At 43.2% G+C, this 26,527-nt stretch overlaps 1 protein-coding gene across 4 annotated transcripts in view; it reads right to left on the bottom strand.

Annotated features, from left to right (window-relative positions):
* Positions 1-21,782, bottom strand: part of LOC105499050 (failed axon connections homolog, metaxin like GST domain containing) — a 67,986-nt gene extending 46,204 nt beyond the window's left edge. The window contains exons 1-4 of one of the 4 annotated variants that reach the window (XM_024786815.2): positions 21,764-21,782; positions 20,885-21,006; positions 14,298-14,433; positions 4,113-4,309 (exon numbers count right to left, since the gene is read on the bottom strand). In XM_024786815.2, the coding sequence (XP_024642583.1) occupies positions 4,113-4,309; positions 14,298-14,433; positions 20,885-20,991 (440 nt within the window). In that variant the 5' untranslated portion in view covers positions 20,992-21,006; positions 21,764-21,782. Of the gene's footprint in view, positions 1-4,112; positions 4,310-14,297; positions 14,434-20,884; positions 21,437-21,478; positions 21,631-21,763 lie in introns of those variants that run through there. The other 3 variants (XM_024786814.2, XM_071096702.1, XM_011771450.3) reach the window with 3 other exon arrangements.
* Positions 21,783-26,527: the final 4,745 nt, after the last annotated feature.

The following is a 26,527-nucleotide window of genomic DNA, read 5'->3' as shown; positions in this document are numbered from 1 at the left end:
AGAACAGAGGAACAAAACCTGCTCAAAAATGTTTAAAGGTGAACAAGAAAACAAAGAGAAGCTGACCCCTGATATTTTAATGAAGATATCACGCTTTATAACTCAATACCTGGCCTATGATAGAAATGAATATTTATAAGTGGGAACCCATAACAAACTACAATTTGAAGACTGAGTATCAACACCTGGATTTCCAAATCGTGAGCATGCCTTTCTCTGCATAGGGCTACATCCTTGCTGTCTTTTGCTTATACTCTGAATATCTACTCAAGAATATAGGAGCATATGATATGTTTCTGTAGTTTCACCAAGTTTCACAAGCATTAGATCAACCCATCCAAACAGGGGCCCTCACTACATCTAAAACTGGGGTGGGGAGAAAAGAAAGAAAAGGAGAACATGTGAACCAAGCTATAATCAGAAAGAGTAGTCTCTTGGCTTTTAGAAAAGATCTTCTTGGTTAAGTCAATTTATGAAAGTATCCCATCTCCTGAACTACACTCAAAATTTTAAAATTATGGCCAACCTAGAAGCGAGCTTGAATCCACTGTTCTAATGCCTGTGTGTGTGTGTGCGCGCACATGCGTGTGCACACACGCGTGTGCACACACACACACACAGGCATTAGAACAATGAATTTTTGTTATTTTTTTTTAGAGACATGGTCTCACTCTGTCGCCCAGGATGTAGTGCAATGGCGCGATCACGGCTCACTGCAGCCTTGAACTCCTGGGCTCAAAAGGTCCTCCCGCCTCAGTCTCCCAAGCAGCTGGGACTACCGATGTGTGCCAGCCACCACACCCGGCTGTTTTGTAGAGAGAGGGTTTTGCCATGTTGCCCAGGGTGGTCTCGAACTCCTGGGCTCAAGCAGTCCTCCCACCACAGTTTTACAAAGTGCTGAGATTACAAGCATGAGCCACCATGACTGGCCCTAATGCCTATATTTTTATGGGGGAAAATATTATAAATAACTAGATAGTCTGAAAATGATACTCATACGGGGTTGAAAGACTCTGAAGACGCTCGCTGACATCCACAAGGGGGCAGTATGTCACACTGAAGAAGCTGTAGTGTGTGTTACCCAAAATCAGTTTCATTCCAGTAATTTGACCTTGTGTCAAGCTGACTTCCCTTTACACCAGGTTCTCTGTACTTAAGCATTCAGTAGAACAAAGGGGATTTTTTAAAACTGTGTTCATGATCTTCAATAATAGTTTTTATAATGCAAGGGGGACATCAGTGTATAGATTTCAGGCAGAAGAAAAGCCACTTTAGAGTTGAGTGTGTTTATTTGAATAGACCTAAAACAATTTCAGAATTATGTGATGTAACATAACAATGCTAGCTTTCCATTGCCTTTACTTTTCATAAAATCATGCCTGGGGTGTTTTTAAGGTTTCAGGCCAAAATAAACATATGAAAACTCCACATAATTGAATCTATTGAGTCAAACAAGGTAGGTTTATAAAATTTCTTCTCCTGGCTCTGTGAGTATAGACACAACCTAGGAGCTCACTGACTATTAGAATTTAACAAGAGATCATGGAAAGCTCATACTTGTAATATTTTCCTACATATTTTGGTCAGATCACTATATGCTGGGCCTCAGCTTCCACAGGTAGACATTTTGTGTGTGGCCTTGGAACCAGAAGAGGGGAGGAGGGGAGGCGCCTGTGGGAAGAGTATCTGGAGATTCTCTGCCCCGGGCATGGCGAAAGGAGGTTCTTTTCTCCATTGGGATTTAGAGCTCTCTTAAAAGTCTCTTCAGGGTTTCCCCAAAGCAAGAAGTTGGCTAAAGGCTTGAGAACCTTAAGAAACAGATTTGTTTTTCCTTCCGCTACTAGGGACTAAATGGAACTGTGGGAATTAGCAGGGTTGCTTTGAAAGTTTATTAGGTATCTCAATCAAGACCTTTCCTCCCACCTTCACTATTTTTTCCTCAAATTAACCATTGAGAAGACATAAGCAAGAAATAATACCTAACTCCTCCAACATTTTTCAAATTAAACAGTGAATTAGAGAAATAAAATTGTCCTTAGAAGAGTCTACATATGACCCAAACAGATCCCCAAGCCTTTGGGAATTTGCAGTCCACAAAATTAAGATCCTTTCCCATGGGGTAACACTTTCCAACTCTCGCCCCCACCCCTCACCCCGCCCACACTCCACCCCACATGGAGTATCAGCTCGGGGCTGGTGAAGGGAGAGATGGAAAGGTCAGGGCAGGGATGAACTTTTAGCAGGGAATAGAGTTATATAAAATGATATGCACACACACAGAGAACAAAAAGTAGTAATGTGTGGTAGTTGGAAATGTTGCTGGGTCAAAAACTTTCTAATGGGAATACATATTTTCTAAACCATTATGGAAATCAAAGAGTTGTAGCCAAAGTGACAACTGAAATGTATGGCTTTCAGCTTTTCAGACAGCTAACAAAGCGACAGCTCTGGCAATCAATGGGCCCATCAATCAAATGATGTAGTGCCTTGGAGGGCTGATGTCGAGGGAAGGCACATGGGTCAAGTGGCCTTGTGCGGGTCCTCCCTTTCCCTTCATAGCGGCAGAACTGCCTGGAGCCTAGTAAGCAAGTGTGGTGGGCTCTTCTCGAGGCTTTTCTCAGAAGCTAAGTTTTTCCTGGAAGCTATGCATGTCAGACACAGTCATGCATTCTGGTTCCACTGTGACTGCTGCACACTTTGGGAGGGGAGCCCCAGCAGTTCCCCACCACTATTACAAGGAAAAGACCAGGTTCATTCCATGAACACTGAGTCTGATTACTTCCATACTGATCTGTACCCCTGTCTGCAGCCTCTCCCCAGCCCCCTCCTTGCTCCCCACTCTATCACCACTTTAGCAAGGAAGGGGTAGAAGTGGAGCTTAGGTCAGCCCTGGAATAAACTGGGCAAGAATCAAAAGTAAAAGGAGAAAAAGAAGAGGGTCACTTAAAATCCGAGAGATAGGAACAGCAAGTTCTCCATTTACAAAGAGAGGGAATAAATGAAACAGGGAGAGGAGGAAGAGGAAGAACCTTCTCCAATCAACCCCACACTGAGGGTATCACTCAGCGGGAGAGGTTTAATAAAAGCTACTGGGCCAGCATCTGCCTGCAGATAACAATTAATGCCAAAAACGGTGGGCTTAACAATTCTTAATTCAATCTTTGGAAAAAGATAAAGTTTGCAGAAATCAAGAGAAACTTTCTCTAGCTATTGGGGTGCAGAGAAAGGTGCAGAAACTCCAGGAAATGGATGAAAGAAAAATTTTAAAAACCAGATGACTAATGAGTTTGTAAAGCAAGAACCATATCTGCTTAACTCACGTGGTACCACTGTCAGCTCAAGGCTACAAAAAACAGAACAGGGAAAACTCATCAACTCGTGTGACGCTTCAAACTTGGGGAATACAACCTAGGACTTTGCAATCAAGCCAAAGAAAATCCAGAAAGGAGTAGTATGCTTTACTCCTGGAATACAGAGAAGCTCTTGTTATCTATGGACAACTAACCCTAGGAATTTTATCTTGACTTAGTCTTCCATTCCCTCCTCTGAGTCTCTGACATAATATGACTTTAATTCAACAGTTTATACAGTATTGGTAAAAAGCCCTGAGTCCAATCAATTGAACTATCTTCCTCAACTCAGTAAGTTCTAGTCTGGATCAAGGCCCATCAAATTATAGTCCACAGGCTAAGAAGTTTTTACATTGTTAAATGGTTGAAAAAAATCAAAAGAAGGATATGGTACATTAAATGAAATTCAAGTTTCAGTACCCATAATAAAGTTTGAGTGGAACACGGTCATGCTCATTTGTTGGCATACTCTCTATAGCTGCTTCTGTGATAAAACAGCAGAGCTGACTAGTTGCAAAAGAGACGTACAGCCAGCAAAGCCTAAAATATTTACTGGCTGGTCCTATACAGAAATGGTTTGCTGACCCCTGGTCTAGGTAACCAGAAACTTAACGGTCATAACAACTTTGACAACTGAGCCACTCATTTCATCCGAAACTGTTAAGGTAGAAAACTGCTGAAAAGGTATAAAGAGGATCTGAAAAGTGAAACAGAACTTGGGGCTTACTTCGAAAGGACGGGGACACTCCAGAGGGGACTCACCAGTAGAAGTGCTCCTCCACCATCTTGGTCACCGCTCTGGAGATGGCTCTTTCATGAGGGCCAAGGTTTTTGTTTAAATTCACTCCAAGTTTCTCTTCCAGAAAGTCAATTATGAATTCTGTGCCAGAAACTTTTTCATGATTATATTCAATCCAAGGCATTTTCCCTTGAGCAGAGAGTTTTCCACCAAAATAGTTCTAAGTAGAGTACATTTTTAAAAAGAGAAAAGCAATATTGTATTTAAATTCCACTGTATGATTAATAGAAACAAACATTCCAACCTTATGTTTGATAGTGACAGTACTATTCAAGTGAATGAACTCAGGGCATAAACTCCTAAGACAATACACGGTTACTCTAGGAAAAAACTTGTTTAACCGCACATAAAGATATCACTTTATTCTCCCATCGATTCGATCATGGACTTTGGCTTATCATGGAAAAGAAAAAAAAAAGACCCCAGGGGCAAGGGATGATGGGGGTAGGGGGTAGCAGATTGAAAGGGCTGAAATGACCCTGGTAATAGTCAGTCTAGTTTTAATGTACAAACAATTCAAAAACTCAAAAAGTGAAAATAAACCACAAGGAGGCCTGTATTGACTGGACAACTAACCAAAGACCTCACGTGAAAACCAGTATCTCACACCTGAATAATACTACTACTACACTGTAAATGAACGGTCCCCCAAAATTATAATGCTTAGGTCTAACAAAGTATGTACAACAGACTCAGCTACTGTGTCTCTTAAGAAATGCAGGTTCCTGTGCCCCAGCCTGGACTTCTGGATCAGAATCCTGGGGATAGTGCCCAGAAATCTGTGTTTTTGACAAACTGTCGTTGGTAGAGGGAATAATGGGGATTTGGGCTGATCTCTGCCTCCTGGTGTCTTGATATTTTATCTCATTGCTTATTCTAAAGAATAAAAGTAGGCCTAACCTCAAAAAGGGTAATTACTATTGGGGATGTTATAGGGGCTGCTGTTAGTCATACTGCCTTTGTGCACCTCAGAAAATAGAACTTCCGCCGGGCGCGGTGGCTCACGCCTGTAATCCCAGCACTTTGGGAGGCCGAGGCAGGCGGATCACAAGGTCAGGAGATCGAGACCACGGTGAAACCCCATCTCTACTAAAAATACAAAAAATTAGCCGGGCACGGTTGTGGGCGCCTGTAGTCCCAAGCTACTCGGGAGGCTGAGGCAGGAGAATGGCGTGAACCCGGGAGGCGGAGCTTGCAGTGAGCTGAGATCGCGCCACTGCACTCCAGCCTGGGCTGGGCGACAGAGCGAGACTCCGTCTCAAAAAAAAAAAAAAAAAAAAAAAAAATAGAAAATAGAACTTCCTCTGGGTGGAAATGGTCCATTAGGTTTGCGGCTTGGCAAACAGAACTGGGTCAAGATTTCACCCCCACCCTTTGGCCAGGCACTGTTGTGCAGTGAGCAACCTGCACAACCATACATGCCTCTCTAGACATTATCCCGGATGTTAACCCGGAGAAATGTCACCTACTTCTAGAAGTTGCTAATACATCTAACATTCTTGTAATCTGTATACTAAAGGTGTAAACTTACCACATACCATAGCCCCTATTTCAGATTTCTCTTGATGCCATCCATATCCTCTTAATACATCCCTTTCTGGACTCTTGTCATTCTCAGATGCAATCTATCCTCCACACTGCCACCAGAGGGAACTGTTTACAATGCAAATGAGACCCAAGAAGGCTGCTGCTCAAAATTATCCAATGGCTTTAATAGCTCTAGTCTACAAACTACCCCTTTTCACACAGCAATCTAGACCCACACCCACCATCTAGCCACTGCCCACCTGCCCTGTCTCATTGGCTATATAAGTCCCTCTGGTCTCCTGAATTCCAACTGCCCCCACCCAGCCAGATCAAGGTGTCTGCCCACCTCCCTGACTTTGTGCACTCTTCCCCTTTTACAGGAATCCTTTTCTCCATCCTCTGTAAAGTCATATCCATGCTTTTAAAAAAAAAAAATCAGTTCAAATCTCACCTTGTTATGTAACTATTTCCCCAGGATACAACCATTATTTGCCCTTCCTCTGTGCTTCCACTGTACATTGTGTAGTCCCCTACCCTTAGAGAGTTACTATTTACACATCGGGCCTTCCCTCTAGACCACCCTTTCCCCTGAGAACTTGTTACATGTTTATCTTGACTACTTTTTAAAATAGAATAAAAATTGTAGAAAGTAAAAAGTTTCCTCTTCAAAGTTCCCCTTCTTGTTAAAGAATAAATCATAAGTGTTAGAAATAATAGTTTCTTTTAAAGACTAACTTTCTTCAAGCCTCCTTGCTTTGTGCTAGTAACTCTGTTAAGTCCTATCCCATGTAACTGTTGGACGTGCTCATAGGCACGTTCCAGCTCACAGCCTGTGCCCCTTCCTTATTTGGAAATGTTATTGTTTCCTCAAATCTTTCATAAGCAACTTCTTTGTTCTTCCTTGCACTTCACTATTTAGGAAAGTTTTAGGCTATTAGCAAATCAGGTATCAGTTTAAGACTGTGAGGCCCCACTCCAGCCAATGGATGCAGGACACAGCAGTAAAGACAACCCAAATGCCTAAGGGATAAATATGTCTGCTTTTCCTTTGTTAGGTGTGCTCTCGCCATTGTTCCATATGCAACTGAGCACCCTTTCTGCAGAAAGTAAAGATGGCCTTGCTGAGAGATCTTTTGTCTCCGTGCTGACTTTCCTTCGCAGCACCGATTATCTATTTCTAACAATTTTGGTATTTCTAACAAAATTAATAATCAATTCTTATGGAAATGGAAGTTCTAGTATGTTTTCACAATCAACAATTATATTTTGATTGCTAGGTAAAAAGCAAGAGACAACATTTTAGAGACACTCTGCTGATTACATCTAAGTAAACATACATGAATGAAAAAACATTAAAAAAAAAAAGAGAGACTCACAAACATGTCACAAGTAATTGGGAAGACTATAGGTGAGATGCCAAAGATCTTTTTTTCCCATACATTTCAATTTTTCTAAATGTGGTTGTACAATTTTTAAAATAAAAAAAAATTTACAGAGACGGGTGTCTCACTATGTTGCCCACGCTGGTCTCAAACTCCAGGGCTCAAGGAATCTGCCTGCCTCAGGCTTCCAAACTGCTGGGATTACAGGCATAAGCTACAATGCCTGGCCCAAAAAATGTATGTTAAAAATGTTGATTTTTTTTTCTTTTTTTTCTTTTAATTTTTCCTAAATATTTTTATTTCTAAAAAATTGAGACAGGGTCTTGCTGTGTTGCCCAGGTGGATCTTGAACTCCTTGTGATCCTCCTTCCTCAGCCTCCCAAGGTGCTGGGATTACAGGCATGAGCCACCACACCTGGCCAAAAATAATTTTTCTTAACTTCTTTACATCTATTGAAGAATTCCTGGACTATTTTTATTTAAGCAATTAGACTCTGACTAATCCACTGAGGGTAGTTTCTGAAAGTAATTTTGAGAAGATAAATAGGTAAATCCTCCGTATTTTTTCCAAGCTGATGTTTCCTTCTGCAAGTCTGCCCCAGGTGAGACTGATGCAGTCACACATATGCTACATCATTAGCATGGCAGTGAAGGCCATAGGCTTTGGGTTTCAAAATCTCATTCCATCATTTATTCACTGAGTGACCCTGGACCTCCCTGGGTCTCCCTTAACCCTCCCTGGACCTCAATTTCCTCATCTGTAGAGTGGGGATAATAACAGTTGCTAGGATGAAATGAGAAGATGTGCAGTGCCTTCATCAGAAGTATTTTGAGATGAAGAACTTGAGACTCTAAGAGAGATGCCAGAGTCTTGGGACTCTGATTTGATATACTGTACCCATAGGTTTTAGGTAAATATCTAGCTATTATATTCACTCCGCCCTGGAGCTATCTTGAGTCATCTTCCACTGGCTAAATTTGAAATAATTTGAGCAGTCTGTGTGGATTACGACACATTGAAGAAATCCACACACCCATTATCTATTTAGTTTTGAAGAAGAATGTCCTTATTTTTCGGAGCTGCATGTTGAAGTATTGCAGGGTGATGTGTCAGGATTTCTGCAACTTACTTTAAAATGGTTTATCAAAAACATTGTTCACAATTGTAGATGTAAAGGGGGGGAAGTAAAGGAGAAGTCGTATTAACCATTCACAATCTAGGTAAAGGGCATGGGGGTGTGCACTGTACTATCCTTTTGTTTGCAGCTTAGAAAGAAAAAGACGCAGGAGGGGAGACAAGATCAGCAAATAAATACAACATCAAAAGTTAGGGCTGACAGCCGAGGCAGAGAGCTCCAAAGGAAACATTTTCTTTTTTCTTTCTCTTATTTAAAAAGAATTCTTTTGTGAAACGTATGCTTCTTATACAACTACTTACATCAAATGATGTAGGTATCTTTATATATGTCTGAAGAAATGTAAGGAAGAAAAGTCAAAATATCAGTTATGATAATAATCTCCAGCTCGTAGGATATCAAGTAATTTTCACTTTCCACATACATTGTTTTGTACTGTTTGGAATTTTTCTAAGGACCATATATCATCTACACATAATCAGAAAACACAGTAAAGCTATTTTTGTGTTTTTCAAAAATTAACCACATCCCTAGGACCTCCCTGTACATTGTTTGCAGTTTCCTATAAGTCTACCATTATTACAAAATAAAAAGATTTTAAAATTGAACTCCCAATATTCATATCTTGACAGAGAAAAATAATAACAACTGTGTTCAATACATTGAGCTTTTTTTAAAAATAAGCCTTTTGATTTCCTAACTAATGGTCATCAAATATTCATTCCCATTCCATTTAGGTTAAAAAATTCAAGAGCTTCTAATATAAAAAGTCATGATCTGAGGAACATGGCATTTTAATCTTTTTTTTAAAATGGCACAGGCAAAAGAACGGGCAGAGGGTACAGCTCCCTGGGTCCATGACAAAATATTTCTCTACTGATCAATCCAAGAAATGAACTCCCCAGCATTCCCCAGACACCCACTGCATCAATACAAATCCCACTAAGGGAACGGGAATCAGGGTACCACCAACCCCTGCAACAGAGCATCCCTTTCTAAACCACAGCACCATTTTTTTTTACCTAAAATCTGTCACCCCCCAAGCATCACCCACTCCATTTATCTTCCATAGAGACCTCACAGAAGAAAAACAGCCCTATGCAATTCTTTCTTTAAAAATATACTTAATAAGAAATATAATTTTGGAAGGGGTAAGCACGCCCCTTCTTGAAGACCTCTGTAATGGCTGCAGGCTTCACAGCAAGGGATAGTCCCACTGCTCCAGTTACACTAACTACAGGTAGCTGCTCTAAAATGTGAAGAAAGGTAGATATGCTGCAGGTAAAGACAGGTCCGCAGCAGTCAGGGCTTGACGGCTTGAAGGGCAGAAAGGAAAGTGCAGAAAAGCCTGGCAGCTGCTGCAGCCACCACAAACGACAGGATTATTTTATCAAAGGTGGGGGAGCACAAAAGATCTTGAAAGTAGTCAGAGACAGCAGTGCACAAAATTCAGGTTTTGGACTCCCACTGCCCCAAAGCTGTCCTGGCTAAGTGAGGCAATCTGGTCAAGAGTGATGATGGAATAGAGACAGGTAGCTGTTGGGTAGCAATCTCTTCCTTCCATTTGAGTCTCCAAGTGACACACATCTTCAAGTGCTGACTGCCAACACCAAGCTGAACAACGATCTCTCAAATATGAGCCAATGCATTTAGATGCCGCAGGCCTTGTTTCCTCCACTGCTGTCTTCACAAGTCCTAAGTAATCTTCTCCCTGCTGCTCTCTCTGGACTCCCCCCGTGCATTCCAGTTACCAGTTACGAAGATCCCCTTTCTAATCTCTTTCTGTTCCCAAACATCCCATGTCCTCCCTGATGCCCCAATCTGAAGTCTGGACTCGGTGCCACTTCACCATGTCCCCAAAGGACCTGCATTATAGCACTTAACCAAACTAAAGCATGTCAACCATGTTGTCCCAGCATTGCCTGAGGAGGATCACTGCCACCCCCTTCCCCTCTTCTCTACAGAAACTGGCTCAAAAAGCACAGGCTATGGGGAGTCAGGAGCTGGAGGGGTAATATCATTATCGGGGCAGGCAAAAGCTTGGCTGAGTGGGGAGCCCACCCCCTCCAACCTCCCAGTTGGTCTCTTACAACCTGAGGAGAATACCTCCTCCCAGTGTTGCTGCTTTGTAAGAGTCTAAAGATGAACCCCAGAGCTGCAGGAGCCATTTGGGGGAGTGGCAGCAAAGCAAAAGGACCAGAGTAGTTTGGGGATGACTGAGGCTCACCTCCCTTCTTTTTTTAAATCCCTCAGAGGTACAGGACCTGTGGCCTGGGCTTTAGCCCTTGTCCGGTACAAATTCCCAGGCAGAGAAGTTGGCATCCCTGGCAAAAGGAGCTCTCAAACCAAAATAACTAGATAAGTACCACTACTATGAGAAGGGCAATGCACTGAATTATATCACATGAAGCAGAATTATTGGGACAGACCAAAAAATTTAAGTAACATAACAAATATCCTCCAATGGATAAAGGAAGAGATTACTAATACAAACTAAAAGAAAACATTAAGAAGAAAAATACAAAGGTTGAAATAAAGAACACAATAGATGGGGTAAATAGTATGATGGATACAAAAACAAACAAACACACACAGGGCAATGCAAAGGAAGCTCAGCGAGAGGAATGCTTCCAGAAAGAAGCAGAAAAGAATTCAAGTAGAGAATAGAGAGATACAGAAAATAGAAGCAGAGGTTCCAAAATCCAGATAATAGGGATCAAGGAAGAGGAAGGGGGAGAAAACCAAACATAAAAGAAAAGGAAATATTTTAAGAAAATTGATCATTAATTCTCCAGAATTCAAAAGAGATGAAAGACCTCAGATAATAAGAGTTTATAAAGGACCAAACAGGATATATAAAGAGCCACACCAACACATGCCATATTGAAACTTGAGAATATTAAGATTAAATACAAACTCTAAGATAATTTAGAGAGAAAGAGAAAGAAGAATGAGATAAACATGAATTTTTTTTTCTTTTTTTTTTTTTTTGAGGCAGGGTCTCACTCTGTCTCCCAGACTGGAGTGCAGTGGCGTGATTTTGGCTCACCATAACCTCCGCCTCCCCAGTTCAAGCGATTCTCCTGCCTCAGCCTCCCAAGTAGCTGGGATTACAGGCACATGCCACTACCGCCCAGCTAATTCTTGTTTTTGAGACAGAGTCTCGCTGTCACCCAGGCTGGAGTGCTGTGGCACCATCTCGGCTCACTGCAGGCTCTGCTTCCCGGGTTCATGCCATTCTCCTGCCTCAGCCTCCCGAGTACCTGGGACTACAGGCACCCGCCACCTCGCCCAGCTAATTTTTTATATTTTTAGTAGAGACAGGGTTTCACGGTGTTAGCCAGGATGGTCTCGATCTCCTGACCTCGTGATCCACCCGCCTCAGCCTCCCAAAGTGCTGGGATTACAGGCGTGAGCCACCGCGCCCGGCCTAATTTTTGTATTTTTAATAGAGATGGGGTTTCACCATGTTGGCCAGGCTGGTCTCGAACCCCTGACCTCAAATGATCCACTGGTCTCAGCCTCCCAAAGTGCTGGGATTACAGGCATGAGCCACCATGCCCAGACTAATATTTTTAAAATATAGAAGGAAAAGAACTTTGAACATAAATTTATCAAATGTGAGAGTATAATAACAATATTCTCAGGCATGCAAAGCCACTGAAGGTTTGCCACATAAAGACTCACTCTAAAAATATTCATCAGGGAAGTTCTCAAATAAAAAGATAAATCCTTTAGAATAAGATATATGGTAAATAAGGCTAGTCAAATAACATAGTAAAGTTTGTTGTCTAAAAAGGATAAAAAAGAAAGGAAAAGAACTGCTAAATTCCTTTTTCTTTCTTTTTTTTTTTTTTGACAGAGTCTGGTTCTGTTACCCAGGCTGGAGCGCATTGGTGCGATCTTGGCTCACTGCAACCTCTGCCTCTTGGGTTCAAGCAATTCTCCTACCTCAGCCTCCCAAGTAGCTGGGATTACAGGTGCACACCACCAGGCCTGGCTAATTTTTGTATTTTTCGTAGAGATGGGGTTTCACCATGTTGGCCAGGCTGCTCTTGAACTCCTGGTCTCAAGCGATCCACCCGCCTAAGCCTCCCAAAGTGCTAGGATTACAAATGTGAGCCACCGTGCCTGGCCGAAAAACTCCAGAATTAAAATCTTAGACAACAGCAACATAACTGGAATGAGGGCTGGGAAGAAAGGGAGAGACCCAAGGTATACGTAAACTGCTAATGTGTTTGTATTATAACAGAATAAATACAGACTTTAATACATTTAACAAATTAATGAGCATAAACACAAATTTGGGTCTTAAGAGTATCTACAATAACAATAAAAATATAATTTGTTTTAAATGAGAAAAAATTATCTATCTATTAGAAAGCAGGAAATGAGAAAAAATTTTAAAATGAAGTATAGTAAGGAGAAAAATATTAAATAAGATATTAGAAATAATTTCTAATAAAACAATCATTTCAATAAGTGTAAATGGATTAAAGTTGCCAATTAAAAGACTCTCCAATTAGATATAAGCAAGAAACAAATACAAAAAGAGAGAGGGAGAGAAAGAGAGAGGATGAAGAAAGATATCCTAAGCAAATATGAACCAAAAGAAGGCTGGAGAATCTATCTCGATATCTAATAACACAGAATTCAAGATTTTTAAAAAATCGTAAGAGACATAAATGGATGATACATACTGGAAAAATAAACAAGAGTGAAAGATGTGAACTTTTATATGTACCTAACAATGTAACCTAAAATATATAAATACTCTAACATAAAGCAAGAACTGAGAGAATGACAGGAAAGAGACAAATCAACAAATACACTTGAATATTTTAACATGCTCCTTTCAGAAGCTGCTAGAACCAGCAGACAAAAAATAAGCAGAAATATAGAAGGTCTAAATAATACACCAAACATGTTTAAGCAAGTAGATATATATAGAGCTCTATATCCAAACAGAGCATATGTAATTATTTTCAACATTTTTAAAAAGTAACTACAAACCAGGCCAAAGCTTCAGTAAATTCCAAGGAATCAATATCACAGAGACTATCTTCTCTGACCATAAAATTAAAAATGATAACAAAAATCAAAGCTTAAAATAATTCCATATGGCTAGAACTTGGTTAAAAATAAAAACATAAGTGAACTTTTAAAAAAATACATAGAATTGAATGACTATGAAAACACAGCATGTTGACTTTGTGAGACACAGCTCAAGCATTACTCAGAGAGAAATATATACCTTTAAGTACATTCCTCTTCCTTACTTCCTACTAAAATGAACAAGTGTTTCCCTGAAAGTCACACAAACAGAACATGGAGTGCTGTGGAAAAGCTCTCACTACATATACAAATATCTACCTCATGGCGTACTGGGCCTTCTGCCCCCAAGATTCATGAGGGACAAAATACAATGCTGTCAATAAACTAAAACCTAAAGTAAAAAAACCACATCAGGCAGTGGCACACCAATCTTTGTCAAGGCCCAGTAGGCCTGTCAAAATTATTAACCAAAGCATACTTTTTTTTTTTTTTTTTGATATGGAGTCTTGCTCTGTCACCCAGACTGGAGTGCAGTGGTGCAATCTCGGCTCACCGTAACCTCTGCTTCCCCAGTTCAAGTGATTCTCCTGCCTCAGCCTCCCAGGTAGCTGGGATTACAGGGGTCCGCCACTACGCCTGGCTAATTTGTATATTTTCAGTAGAGACAGGGTTTCACCATGTTGGCCAGGCTGGTCTCAGACTCCTGACCTCAAGTGATCCGCCTGCCTCAGTCTCCCAAAGTGCTGGGATTACAGGTGTGAGCCACCACACCCAGCCCAAAGAATACTCTGTTAAAGAAAAATATCATGGCGCTGAGTTTCTCGAAAGTTTAGACCTTCTTGATCCATCATTAAATTGGATCTGTAAAAATCAACAGACTCTAGAACCAAGTATTTTATTTCCCTCTTACCAAGGACTAGGCACTGCTAGTTTCAGCTCCCATCCCCTCTGGCATCCACTGTGTGAGATGAAATATTCCCCCCTTTAGTTAAATACTCATCCCCTGATACTGATGTCATAAGAAGAAAACATATTTGCACACAAGTACCTGATACGGTAAGTCAGCCATCCTTAAATAAGTTTCCATTTTTAAACAGAAAGGAGATAAACTGGGAACACCATTGTTAGGTCTTGCAAACTGATGTAAAATAATAGCATCTTTAGAGTCAATCTCTTGCTGTTTCCTGTCAAAACCAAAACAGAAATAAAGAACAATCCACATGTTATCCACATTCAGTTCCCTTACTTCTTGAGAGGACCCTGCAGGGTTGTAGCTCCTCAGTGAACAAGCAGATCTGTTTGTCACAGGGGCTTACCTCACCCAGCAACCACTTTGTCGAAGGGGCTTACCTCACCCAGTACTCATGGAAGCTTAGTCAAAACACAAGAGAACCTTACAAACTCCCATGATATTACCACGACCCCAGTGGCTCAGCAAAGTAACTATACACCAACCAACCTCCTTCTGTTACCTATGGCCTCTGGGCAACAAGAACATTTTCTGGTACTGGTCCACCTATTCTCCAGCCGGCTGTGTTTACCTGCCAGGGACAAGCTGGATGGATAAAAATGATACTCTGTGCTTGCTGTGTGTCACACATTGTTCTGAGGGTCTCACGGGTCTTATCTCCTTTAATCTTCATAATAACCTTATGAAGTAGGTACTACTGCTAACCATGTTTTATAGATGAGGAAATCCAGGCACAGAGGATTAACTTGCCCAAAGTCACATTGCTAGTAAATGGCAGAATGGGCACTGAATCAAGAAGTCAGAGTCTGTGTTTTTGGCCATTAGACTATACCATGAAACAGTCTATTCATCCAGAAGACCCAGGAATAACAGTGCAGATTTGCTCTGCTATGACCCAAGTCTGTAGGGAAACTGAGACTGAATATTCTTGTCCCTCTTCCCAACTGCCCATGCCCTCACCTAACCCTTCTTTCACCTGTAACGCCGTGGAACCCGCCTTCTGGATGCTCTCTCTCTAGCTCTGTCTTCCTTATTTTCTGCCTTCCCAGCATCCCCACTTTTACCATACAGCATGTATTTTAGTACCCCTGCTTTTCCCCTTTCTTCTGTCTCAGCCACGCATCCATCTTTTCCTTTGGCTATTCTTTTGGGTGAGGAGGACTTCCCTGCATACAGTTTTTCAATAACCACTACATAATGGAATGAATGCTGGATTCCAAGTCTGGACACCTGGTGTCAAATCCAAGCCCTGCTTCCCTTACTGGCCACATTAGCCTAGATCTCTCCACCATCTTCACCTGGAGAGTGAGGACAGTACCAATTCTGTATGGATTATCATGAGGATTACATAAGGCAATACTGTAACTATTTAGTGAACTATCAAGCATTAAGTAATAGTGGAATTTATTCTCATCCAAAGAGATATGGTCTCATCCCTGCAAGCTCATCATTCCATACAGCCCCATTCATACCCCACTCCTCGGGACCCTTTTGCAATTTCCATCTTCATTTGACCCAGCCGATTCCCAGTCAGATAAACTTCACTCTTCCTTCCCCTTGGCCCTCCCTGAGCCTCTGGTTCCCTCGCATTGTTCCCAGTACAACGCCACACCTGCTTCTTTCTACCCAAGCAAGAATAATTTCTTTGTCTCTTCATCACATGGATGCCCACTTCCTGCAGATCCCCATTTAATAAAACAAACTCTCTTGAAAAGTTTACCACCCAAGGGCCCATTCAACTTCACAATTCAGACTCATTTTGAAAATATCTGTCAAGTCAAAAAAATAAAAATATTTGCTGCTTTCTGGCAATATTTACTATAAAAGAAATGTTTTCATTTAGATGGAATGTTTGGGAAGTCAGATTTTAAAATCAAGAACTCATTTAGATGATGTTCCAAGACTGCATAGATTTGACAATTAACTGATTTTGTCCAGTCAAATAATTCCCATCACAAAGTGGTATTTTCATGTAAATTAACCAGACAAAAATTTCAGAACTGACAGGAGAGAAGACAAACAAAAAATCCCTGCTCCATCAGCCAGAACGATCTAATTCTAATTGTTAATTTGGGCCATGTCATACTAAGAATGGATACTAATTATCTACCAAGCATATGCTAATGACTTTATATATATTATATATATTAACTTATTTAATTCTGACAATGACACTTTAGAATGGGTATTGTTATAGTTTAAATTCGGTATATCATACTATACTATTTTATAGTAGATAAGAAAATTGAAGCTCAAAGACGTTAAACAACTTGCCTAAGGAACATCAATTTAAGATTGACTCTGAAATAACTCCAGTTTCCAGCTCTTAAGCACTTCAAGGCCACCAAAATGGGCAATTCCTCAGTTAGTTGTATTAAAGCTGCCAGTTTGACTCAGACTACTGAAGCCTGGAACTTTCTGATAAAAGTCACAGCTAATGATGGCCAAGTTTTACTGAATTTTGACCATGACAAACTCTGTTCTAAGCATGTCACATGTTAACTCATTTAATCAACTATGAGAAAAGCTACTACTACTATTACCATTTTACAGATGAGAAAACTGAGTCATCAAGAGCTTACTGTCATATCCAGGGTTATGTGGTTGGTTACAGAGTCTGAATTTGAACCCAGACAGTGTGGCTCCAGAGCCCTCCCTCCAATATGTCAGAAACTCCTCTCTAATTTAGGATCAGACGATTGAGTGAGTTGTTTCCCGCACAGCTGTATTTTATAAAGTGACCTTATCATAAAGTTTGTAGAAGAGGACACCCATAGAGCATTAACTAGCTAGTTTACTACTATTCCTGGGGCTAACGATATCACAGATGAACATGCCTCTGTATACAGCTGATGATTTGTTAGTTTGCAGAGATCAGATGTTGATTCACCAACTAAATGTTCTAGAAGAGGCTGACCCTGTGTGTCAAAAGTGCAAATAAGCACTGGTAATGAAGTTATTACTTAGTCATTCAATTTACAAACAAAAATTTCCAAAGCCTGATTGAATTTAAGACAGCTGCCAAGCTATCTCTACTCAGGGAAAACAAAGTAGTGTGTTGGAACAATATTTATTTAAAAATATGGTGCTAAAAAAACATGGATAAAACCCCCAAAAACCTACTTTGGTTATATTCATTAATTAAACATCCTAAATAATTCTCACCTGTCAACTTTACTCTTCCACTCTAGAGACATAGTCATAGATTAAGGTTATGTCTATGCAGCAGAAAATCCAGGTAGGCTGGGGAAGAGTTTACAATAGCCAGTAAACTCAGGGAAGTCATTTTAAGGTGTATTTTCCATATCACATATTTCAGATTTTGTTTTGTTCTCTGCCTAAATTACAAAGACTGTTGAAACCTAGATTTCACCTTAGTGGAGGTAGCTATCATGTAACCTCTAAAGCCTTGGTCTTCGCCCTTCCTGCCTGTTTTTTTCCCTTTGCCCCTCCACTCCTCTTCCCCTAGAGGCTGCAAGAAAGGCACCTGCTACAGGTCTGTCTTCCTGAGCGATGCTTCAGTTCTCCACATTGCTCTTCCTTCCTCTTCTTCCAACAAAACTGATTTCAAAGTAGGTACTTTTTTTTTTTTTTTTTTTTTTTTTTTTTTTTTTTTGAGACGGAGTTTCACTCTCTCGCCAGGCTGGAGTGCAGTGGCACGATCTCAGCTCACTGCAACCTCCGCCTCCCAGGTTCAACCGATTCTCCTGCCTCAGCTTCCCGAGTAGCTGTAGGACTACAGGAGCGTGCTACCATGCCAGGCTAATTTTTGTTTTTGTTTGTTTTTAGTAGAGACGGGGTTTCACAATGTTGACCAGGATGGTCTCTATCTCTTGACCTCGTGATCCACCCGCCTCGGCCTCCCAAAGTGCTGGGATTACAGGCGTAAGCCACAGCGCCCAGCCAAAGTAGATACTATCTAAGAGGCAGTGGTTAAAAAAATGCAGGCTCGCCGGGCGCGGTGGCTCAAGCCTGTAATCCCAGCACTTTGGGAGGCCGAGACGGGCGGATCACGAGGTCAGGAGATCGAGACCATCCTGGCTAACACGGTGAAACCCCGTCTCTACTAAAAAAAACACAAAAAACTAGCCAGGTGAGGTGGCGGGCGCCTGTAGTCCCAGCTACTCGGGAGGCTGAGGCAGGAGAATGGCGTGAACCCGGGAGGCGGAGCTTGCAGTGAGCTGAGATCCGGCCACTGCACTCCAGCCTGGGTGACAGAGCGAGACTCCGTCTCAAAAAAAAAAAAAAAAAAAAAAAATGCAGGCTCTGATATGAATCTAGATCCTGCTACTCTTAACTGTGTGACCTTGGGCAAGTTGCTTAACCTCCCTGAGCTACAATTTCCTTATCTATGAAACGGGTGTCAAGCTTCAAACAACAGTTGCCAGGAATAAATGCAGTCACACATGCAAAGCCCATATATGCAAAGTCTCTACTCAGTGTTCACAAATAGCCCTTCTTCATTGTTTGCATTACTTCAGAGATGTCTAATTCAACTCAAACATTAGTCCAGAAACAAAACTGGCCAAGCATGGTGGCTCACACCTATAAACCCAACACTTTGGGAAGCCAAGGAGGGAGGACTGCTTGAGGCCAGGAGTTTGAGACCAGCCTGGGCAATACCGTGAGACCCCATCTCCACAAAAAAGTTAAAAAAAAATTAGCCAGGTGTAATGGTTCATGCCTGTAATCCCAGCAACTCAGCAGACTGAGGCCAGAGGATCGCTTGAGCCCAGGAGTTCAAGAACAGCCTGGCCAACATGGTGAAACCCCATCTCTACTAAAAACACAAAAATTATCCAGAAGCGGTGGTGCATGCCTGTAATCCCAGCTACTCAGGAGGCTGAGCCAGGAGAATCGCTTGAACCAGGGAGGCACAGGTTGCAGTGAGCTGAGATCAAGCCACTGCACTCCAGCATGGATGAGAGCGAGACTATGTCTCAAAAGAAAAAACAAAAAAAAAAAAAAGAAAAAGTGAATCAACCTAGGATTAAACTCCTTAGTCCAAATAAGCATCCAGTGCTGAGGTTTATAGTCCCCTAAATGAGTTAGGAGCTATCTGTGGGCAGAGAGCGCTTCAGGCTCCAGTGACCACACCTGCCAGGGCATGGCCTACTCCAGAGTGGGAGCTGAGCTCCATACCGTTTCTGCAAGGTCATTTAAGCTCTGTTTTAAAATTGGTCCTGTGAAGCCTTCACTCCCTCCACTGCTGAGAAGTCTCATGGTTCGGGATCTCCTCAAGGGCTTTAGACTAGAATACAACTGAGAAACAACTGGGTTACCATTTAAATTGCTGCCCAAATGTTTTAGTTCTTTAGGTAGCTTGAAATCTAACTTGAAATACAGTTCTAAAACTAGCACAATTAACAAATAATCTAGAGAGATAATTCTCTTCAAATTTTTTTGTTTGGTTCAGCTAGATTCAAAGCAATGTGTTAAGTGAGAGAATTAAATGTGCAACAAGCTTAAAATAAACTTCCTCAAATATGGCTAAATAATATGAAAAGCAATACATTTCCCCAAACCTAAATGATTTCCTACCCTCTCAGAGATGGCAACTATTCAAAATATGTATGTTAGGCCAAATACCTACATTAGGCTATCACAATAATCTTCTCGGATCCCTGCAGGCTAGTAAAGGTCACCTATCACTGTCTTTGTTTATAACCTATTGTGTAGGATTCCTCCACTGGAATAAGGCAGTGTGGACACATTTCTTCCACTTTTGAAAATACTGGCAAAGGGACATTCTGAGCTATTGAAAACTGGGCTTCTGGTAATCTTCCAGTGACGGAGGGCTCAAATGCACGTAAATTTTAACCATTAACTGATGTATCAATTAGCCAAATGACTGTCTCAGTGCCCTGTGGTATTACTCTACCCAAACAAAAATCTCGTGCCGGTTGGATGTATCAACAACAGGGGCCTCCATTTTCTGGTATTTCCAACTCAATCTTGTAAACATTCTGCGGCAGCGGATGCAACTGTTTACGGCACTGGGCGACTCCGTGTTATGCCCAACACACCCATGTGCTAGCCTGTCCTACTGCTCACACAACAATGACATCTAAGCCTGAAGATGGTGCTTGGCGTTCAATACCAGAGAAGCAGAGAACCAGGTTAAGGCTGCATCAAAGCTGCACACCACTACACTTGGTCATGCATCTTTAACAGGGACCCGCAGGTTTCTGGAGCTTTTGCAATTTTTCAGCCTTTTGATGTTGACATTTAGGGAAGGATGGTGAAGAACTAACCTTTAAGTAAAAGATAAGGTTAGCAGTTAATATTCCAGCATTATTACTTATAAACAAGGCATTTCATAAAAGTGTAACCTATTTCTGCAGGGCCCAATTCTATTGTTGCAAACACACTGCACTTAGATCCTCCTCCTAAGGACATTTCTTAATAGATAACGACAAGTGACCCAGAGCATTTTGGGAGACAAATGTTTTTCCCTCCCAGCACCGGTTTAATTCTCCTTTCAACTCCAAACTGCCCCTCACGGCCAGGTGACCACCGAATGCCTTTAGGGAAAGGTAATTGCAGGACGCTTGGGCATCTGGGCAGCGTGACCGAGGGGCTGGCAGGGGCCCCCCTCGCGCCAGCCCTGCCCTAGTCAGGTGCCCCTCTCGGCGCCCCTGTGCGGGTCCCTCTCTCCGGCTCACCTAATGACCAGGAGTTCGTGGAGCAGATACGCAGCTGCGGCCAGCAAAGCTCCCCCGGTCAAGTAAAGGGTTTTCTTCCACCAGGGATCGGAGCCCAGCCCTGCCATGATCCCACCGTAATCCTGCAAAGGGAAAGCGATGATGTCCCCATAAAAGGAGAAGGGCTCCTCGGACCCGGCCCACCAGCCGAAGAAGGAGATGCTCTGGTTCCAGCTCAGATCCACCACGCACGGCCTGGACGAAGCAAAGCCAACCCCCCAGTGCATGCTGCGCGGCTGGCTCCGGGCGCCCCTCCCAGGGCCCGCGCCGCCTGCATGGGAAGGGGCCGGCGCGGCCCGGCGCGGGCTCAGAGGCGCGCGGAGGACGCGGGCGGCGGCGACTGAGGAGGCGGCGGCAGAGGAGGAGGAGGAAGGACGCTGGCCGCGGACTGCGGGCCTGGCCGGCGGGGCCCCAGAGCCCTGGGCGGCAGCAGCGGCCGCCGGCTCCCCCCGCAGCGGCCTCTCCGCCCCGCTCTTTGTGTCGGCGCCTGGAGAAGGCCGCGTGATGTCATTGCTCCCCGGGGCAGGCAAACAGAGGCGGGATAAAGTCACCTACCCCGCGCCCTGCCCCCGCCCCGCATCTCCGCGGTCCGGCCGCCTCCGCCGGGGCCGGATCTGCAGGGCTGGGGCGCGCCGGGCGGGCTCCGCGCTTCCAGGCGGCACGCCCAAAAGCCGCTCGCCGCGCGCGGGCAAGGGCGGCGGAGGTGCCTGGAAATGCGGCTTCACCGTGAGGAAGCTGCAGTCGGGGCCCGGATCCTGGTCCTCCCCTACCCCGGCCCGCCCTCCGCCTGCGCTCCAGCCCCTCCCGCGGGCCCCAGAGCGGGGAACGCGCAGGACTCACCTGGGGCGGCGCGGAGCTGCGGGCAGGAGACGCCACCAGGCGGGGGCTGGGAGCGGGGGCCGGGATTAAAGTCGGGAATCAGATTGTTCTGGCCATCAGGAAAGCGCTGTGTATTTGCATAATGTGTAAAAAACACTCTTATTACATTACACAGTTACCTCGAGATTGACCAGGTGTTCGCAGGGACGAGATGTCTGGTTTGACAAATAACAAAATACCTAGAGAGCTTTCTCTGACAAACCCACTTCAAGTCTTTCCTCTTTGAAGTCACTATCAGGGAACTCGCTGATACAGGGTTTTGGTTGGGGGGGCGGGGGTCCCTCTTTTGGTTAAGAAAATCTGTCTAACAACTGTGTGTGTGTTCAGTGTATTTTTTTCCTTTAACTTCATTTATTAAAGTTCATAAGTACAAAGAATAGACGCTTGTAATATATGCACAGATTTTAGCAAGAGCATGGATAATTTTAAATTGGAAGAACTGAAAAAGGAAACAGGACAGTGGAGGTTCATCACTCTTAAGGTGGAAGGATGGATAAAAGAAACCGCCAGACTTTTGCCTGGGGACAGAGATTGAGGTGCAAAAGGACTCCCCCCTTTTTTCCTCTCCTGCCACACTAGCCCCTTAGAACAGGCAAGGAGTGTGGTCATATTGTTAAAAAATGATAAATATGGACGTGTGGCCTCAACGAGACGGGGAGGGGCTAGTCAGCTGATGCCTAGGCACCAGCGTGTGAGACGCCCCAGACACTCCTGGGAACATGTGACCTCCCAGGAAGAAGTAATGTGTGTGGTTTTAAGTGAAGCTCCCATGAGTAGGTTGTAAGGAGTGAAACCCAGCGACCTCCTGGGGTGACTGAGGTGGTCACCAGCCGATCTTGCAAGGAGAGAGACCAGAAAGCTGCCTGGCCTTGTCGGCAAGAAGCAGAGTAGTTAAGTTTGGGACCAGAGCTGCAGTGCTCCGGAAGAGGGAACAAGGAGGGCTGGCACCAGGGATTCTCCATGCTCCTTCTGTGCCCTTCCCACAGAGCACTCAGTCTTTGCTCTCAGTGAACACTGAGCCAATATTTAAAGAATATAAGTTTGGTACTTGGGATCACATTATTTGTGTATCTAGGTCTAGGCATGGGGATGGGCATAAATTACCTTGAGTGGAAGAATATGGAAGGCAAAAGGGAGAGTCAATCCTGACAAACCTAATGCCCAAAAACAAGTTAGAAACCAGAAGAAGTATAGTATTTTTATCCCAGAAAGACACTGACTACAATTGGCTCTCACTCATGGTGACCTGCCCCACCCACACATGCAGGCCGGGGGCCCACTGCTGCTTCCTGGGAGTATCAGACAACTGTTGAGCATCAACTGGTCTCTGGTTCAAACATGGTTTACATTTTTAGAAGAACACTGCAGTGAAAGTCTTTAAGAAGCAGACGTGGGCTGGGCGCAGGTGGTTCACACCTGTAATCCCAACACTTTGGGAGGCCGAGGCTGGTGGATCACCTAAGGTCGGGAGTTCGAGATCAGCCTGGCCAACATGGTGAAACTCTGTCTCTACTGAAAATACAAAAAATTAGCCGGGTGTGGTGGCGAGCGCCTGTAATTCCAGCTACTCCGAAGACTAAGCAGGAGAATTGCTTGAACCTGGGAGGCAGAGGTCGCAGTGAGGAGAGATTGTGCCCTTGCACTCCAGCCTGGGCAACAAGAGCGAGACACCATCTCAAAAAAAAAACAAAAATAAAAATAAAATAAAATCCCACAAGAGAAACTAAAATGTCATCTTAATCTGATACATGTTAAATTTTAACTTTTAGATCCATGGCATAGAAGAGAAAATATGATTATTGCTAGGGTTGTATAAGATGAAAGGAGGAAGAGTAGACTGAGGAGACAGCAAATCTGAGTTGGACAAATATTTGGTATCAGAATGTCAGAATAGGCCAGGCATGGTGGGGTGACTCACGCCTGCAATCCCAGCACTTTGGGAGGTGGGCAGATCACTTGAGGTCAAGATTTTGAGACCAGCCTGGCCAACATGGTGAAATCCTATCTCTACTAAAAAAATACAAAAATTAGCCAGGCATGGTGGTGGGCACCTGTAACCCCAGCTACTTGGGAGTCTGAGGCAGGAGAATCACTTGAACCCAGGAGGCAGAGGTTGCAGTGAGCCGAGATTGCACCACAGCACTCTAGCCTGGGTGACAGAGTGAGATTCCATCTCAAAAAAAGAAGAAGAAGAACCTCAGAACAAACCTTTGGGGAGCAAGGAAAGCAGCTCCAGCTATAAAGGCACCGACTGATGCAATCCTCAGCCAACTCTTCATCCAAAGTCAGACTGAGTTCCAGAAGGAAAAGCTGCTCTACAAAGGGGTGCAAGCCAGCTGTAGAAAGACAGGAGACTCAGGCTCAGGGTGAAGGGACTCAGCCCCAGAGGAGTGGTAGTGGGGGGATGAACTCAGCAGAAAGGAACTGAACACAGCTGGGTTAACAAGAGGAGCTAAGGAGGCTGACTCTTCAAAGAGTGCCTCCTCAGAATCCCCATTGTAGAGCCAGGTCACAGGCTGAAGCCACAGTAGCTATGCAGGGCCTGCCCGCTGAGGCTGAAGGTGCAGGAGCTGAGCATGTCTGCACCCCAGCTCTCCTCCTCAGGCTCCTATAGTTAGTGAAAAAAATTCGAAGACTCTGAGCACTAGGTTGGGCATCTCTACTCCACCCTTTCTACCACCACCACCACTAATTTTGACAGCTTTGGTGCTGTACGCATGGACATTAGCTCCAAACTAGAGGAAACTTACTTTTCTTTTCCAAGGACTTTTTCTAACTAACTTTAATTGAGGTGTTATAAGACAAGAAAAAATAAGAAACTAATATTGATTGAACACCTATTTGTGTTGTATAGTGATTTTTTTTCCAGTAACAAGCTATGTTAGGTAAGTATTGTCATTTCAATTTTACAACCGAAAGAAACTAAGGCCCAGAGGGGACAATTAACAAGTTCAATTTCCAGAGCGAGGTGATGATGGATCCAAGCATGTCTCACACCAGCGGCCCTGTGGGTGCTCCACCACCTCCATCAGGGGTGTCCAATCTTTTGGCTTCCCTGGCCACATTGGAAGAACTGTCTTGGGCCACACCTAAAATACACCAAGGACAGCTGATGAGCTTTTTAAAAAATCACAAAAAATTCATAATGTTTTAATAAAGTTTACAAATTTGTGTTGGGCCACATTCAAAGTCATCCTGGACCGCCAGGTTGGACAAGGTTTTGACCTACAAGGGTCTCACACCAAGAACAGTGAGTGCTGGAGTGCTGCTGTCCATGGTATTCTTGCTTTACACTATTAGTCTAGGCTCAGTTTTGAACTGTCTCAACTGAATGACTACAAAGTGTTAAATGCCTGCAGGTTATACTGTCACCTGAAAAAGGTAGCTTCAGATAACGTATTACGCGGATATCGGCATGCCCTATGTCATGTGGGTCTACAGCCTCGCCAAGACAATTGGGTAAGGACAACTAAATCAGTGTTTCCCAAACCTTAAAGTACATATGTGTCACCTGGGGCTCTGTCATAATGATCAAACAAGAGACAATTAGGTCAGAAGCAACTGAGAAGGTGGGTCGTGAGAAAAGTTTAGGATGTTTTGAGTATGGGCCTCTCAAACATTACCGTGTATATGAGGATACTGTTAAAATGCAAAATCTGACTCAGTAGTTCTGGGGTGGGGCCTGAGAGTCTGCATTTCTAACAAGCTTCCAGGTGATACCGACCACAGTTTGTGTAACAATTGTCTATACCACTGGCTTATGAGGAAGATCAAGAACTCTGCCCACCAGGTGTACTCCATGTTGGATGGTTTCTAATCAACCCAATCAAGTCACCACCTTTTATTAGTTTGAACATCATACATTGCAGATAAGTTTGGGGCAGTAGTAGAATGAGAAATAGGAAGAAAATAAATCAAGACTCTAGGAGAAAAATTAGAACAGAGAGTAGTAATGTGTATCCCTTCTGCGAGACTGACCTGATGCCAGTGGTAGGAGCTGAGGGAGGAAGTCATGGGGAAGGAGAGATGTAAGGGGAGGAGATAGGAGATAAGAGAGAAGACAGAGAATAGGCAATTTATCATGTCTCTGCTTCACTACCTGGGTGATTAATAACATCATGGAGCATTTTTCAGGCACCAAAACAAACAGCATAAACAAATGAACAAAATAATTTACAAATTTATCCTAAACATATTTTATCAGAATAATATTATACTTGATGTTTTAAAATCGAGTTTAAGAGATTTAAAGCCTTGCTCCTATGGTAACAAATGGATGTGATGTGGCACTATTGCTGGTTTTTACATAGTAAAATTTACTATGCTATTGCATTAAAATATCTCTATGTTATTCAAATGTAGACGATTTAATTGATAATATTTATCTGAATTTTGTTGTAAATGTCTACTTTCTTGGCCTGATTTGTGGAGAGGACATCTCACACCAAACTACCCACCTGGCACAGGAGAACTCCTTTTTTTTTTTTTTTTTTTGAGACAGAGTCTAGCTCTGTCACCCAGGCTGGAGTGCGGTGGGGAGATCTCGGCTCACTGCAACCTCCGCCTCCTGAGTTCAAGCGATTCTTCTGCCTCAGCCTCCCAAGTAACTGGGATTACAGGCGCCTGCCACCACGCCCAGCTAATTTTTGTATTTTTGGTAAAGATGGGGTTTCACTGCGTTGACCAGGCTGGTCTCGAACTCCTGACCTCGTGATCTGGCCGTCT

This window comes from Macaca nemestrina, chromosome 5, assembly GCF_043159975.1.
Source record: "Macaca nemestrina isolate mMacNem1 chromosome 5, mMacNem.hap1, whole genome shotgun sequence".
In the NCBI taxonomy this organism is placed as follows: Eukaryota; Metazoa; Chordata; class Mammalia; order Primates; family Cercopithecidae; genus Macaca; species Macaca nemestrina.
The sequence above is the reverse complement of the archived record's forward strand: the minus strand, read 5'-3'. Positions and strand labels throughout refer to the sequence as shown.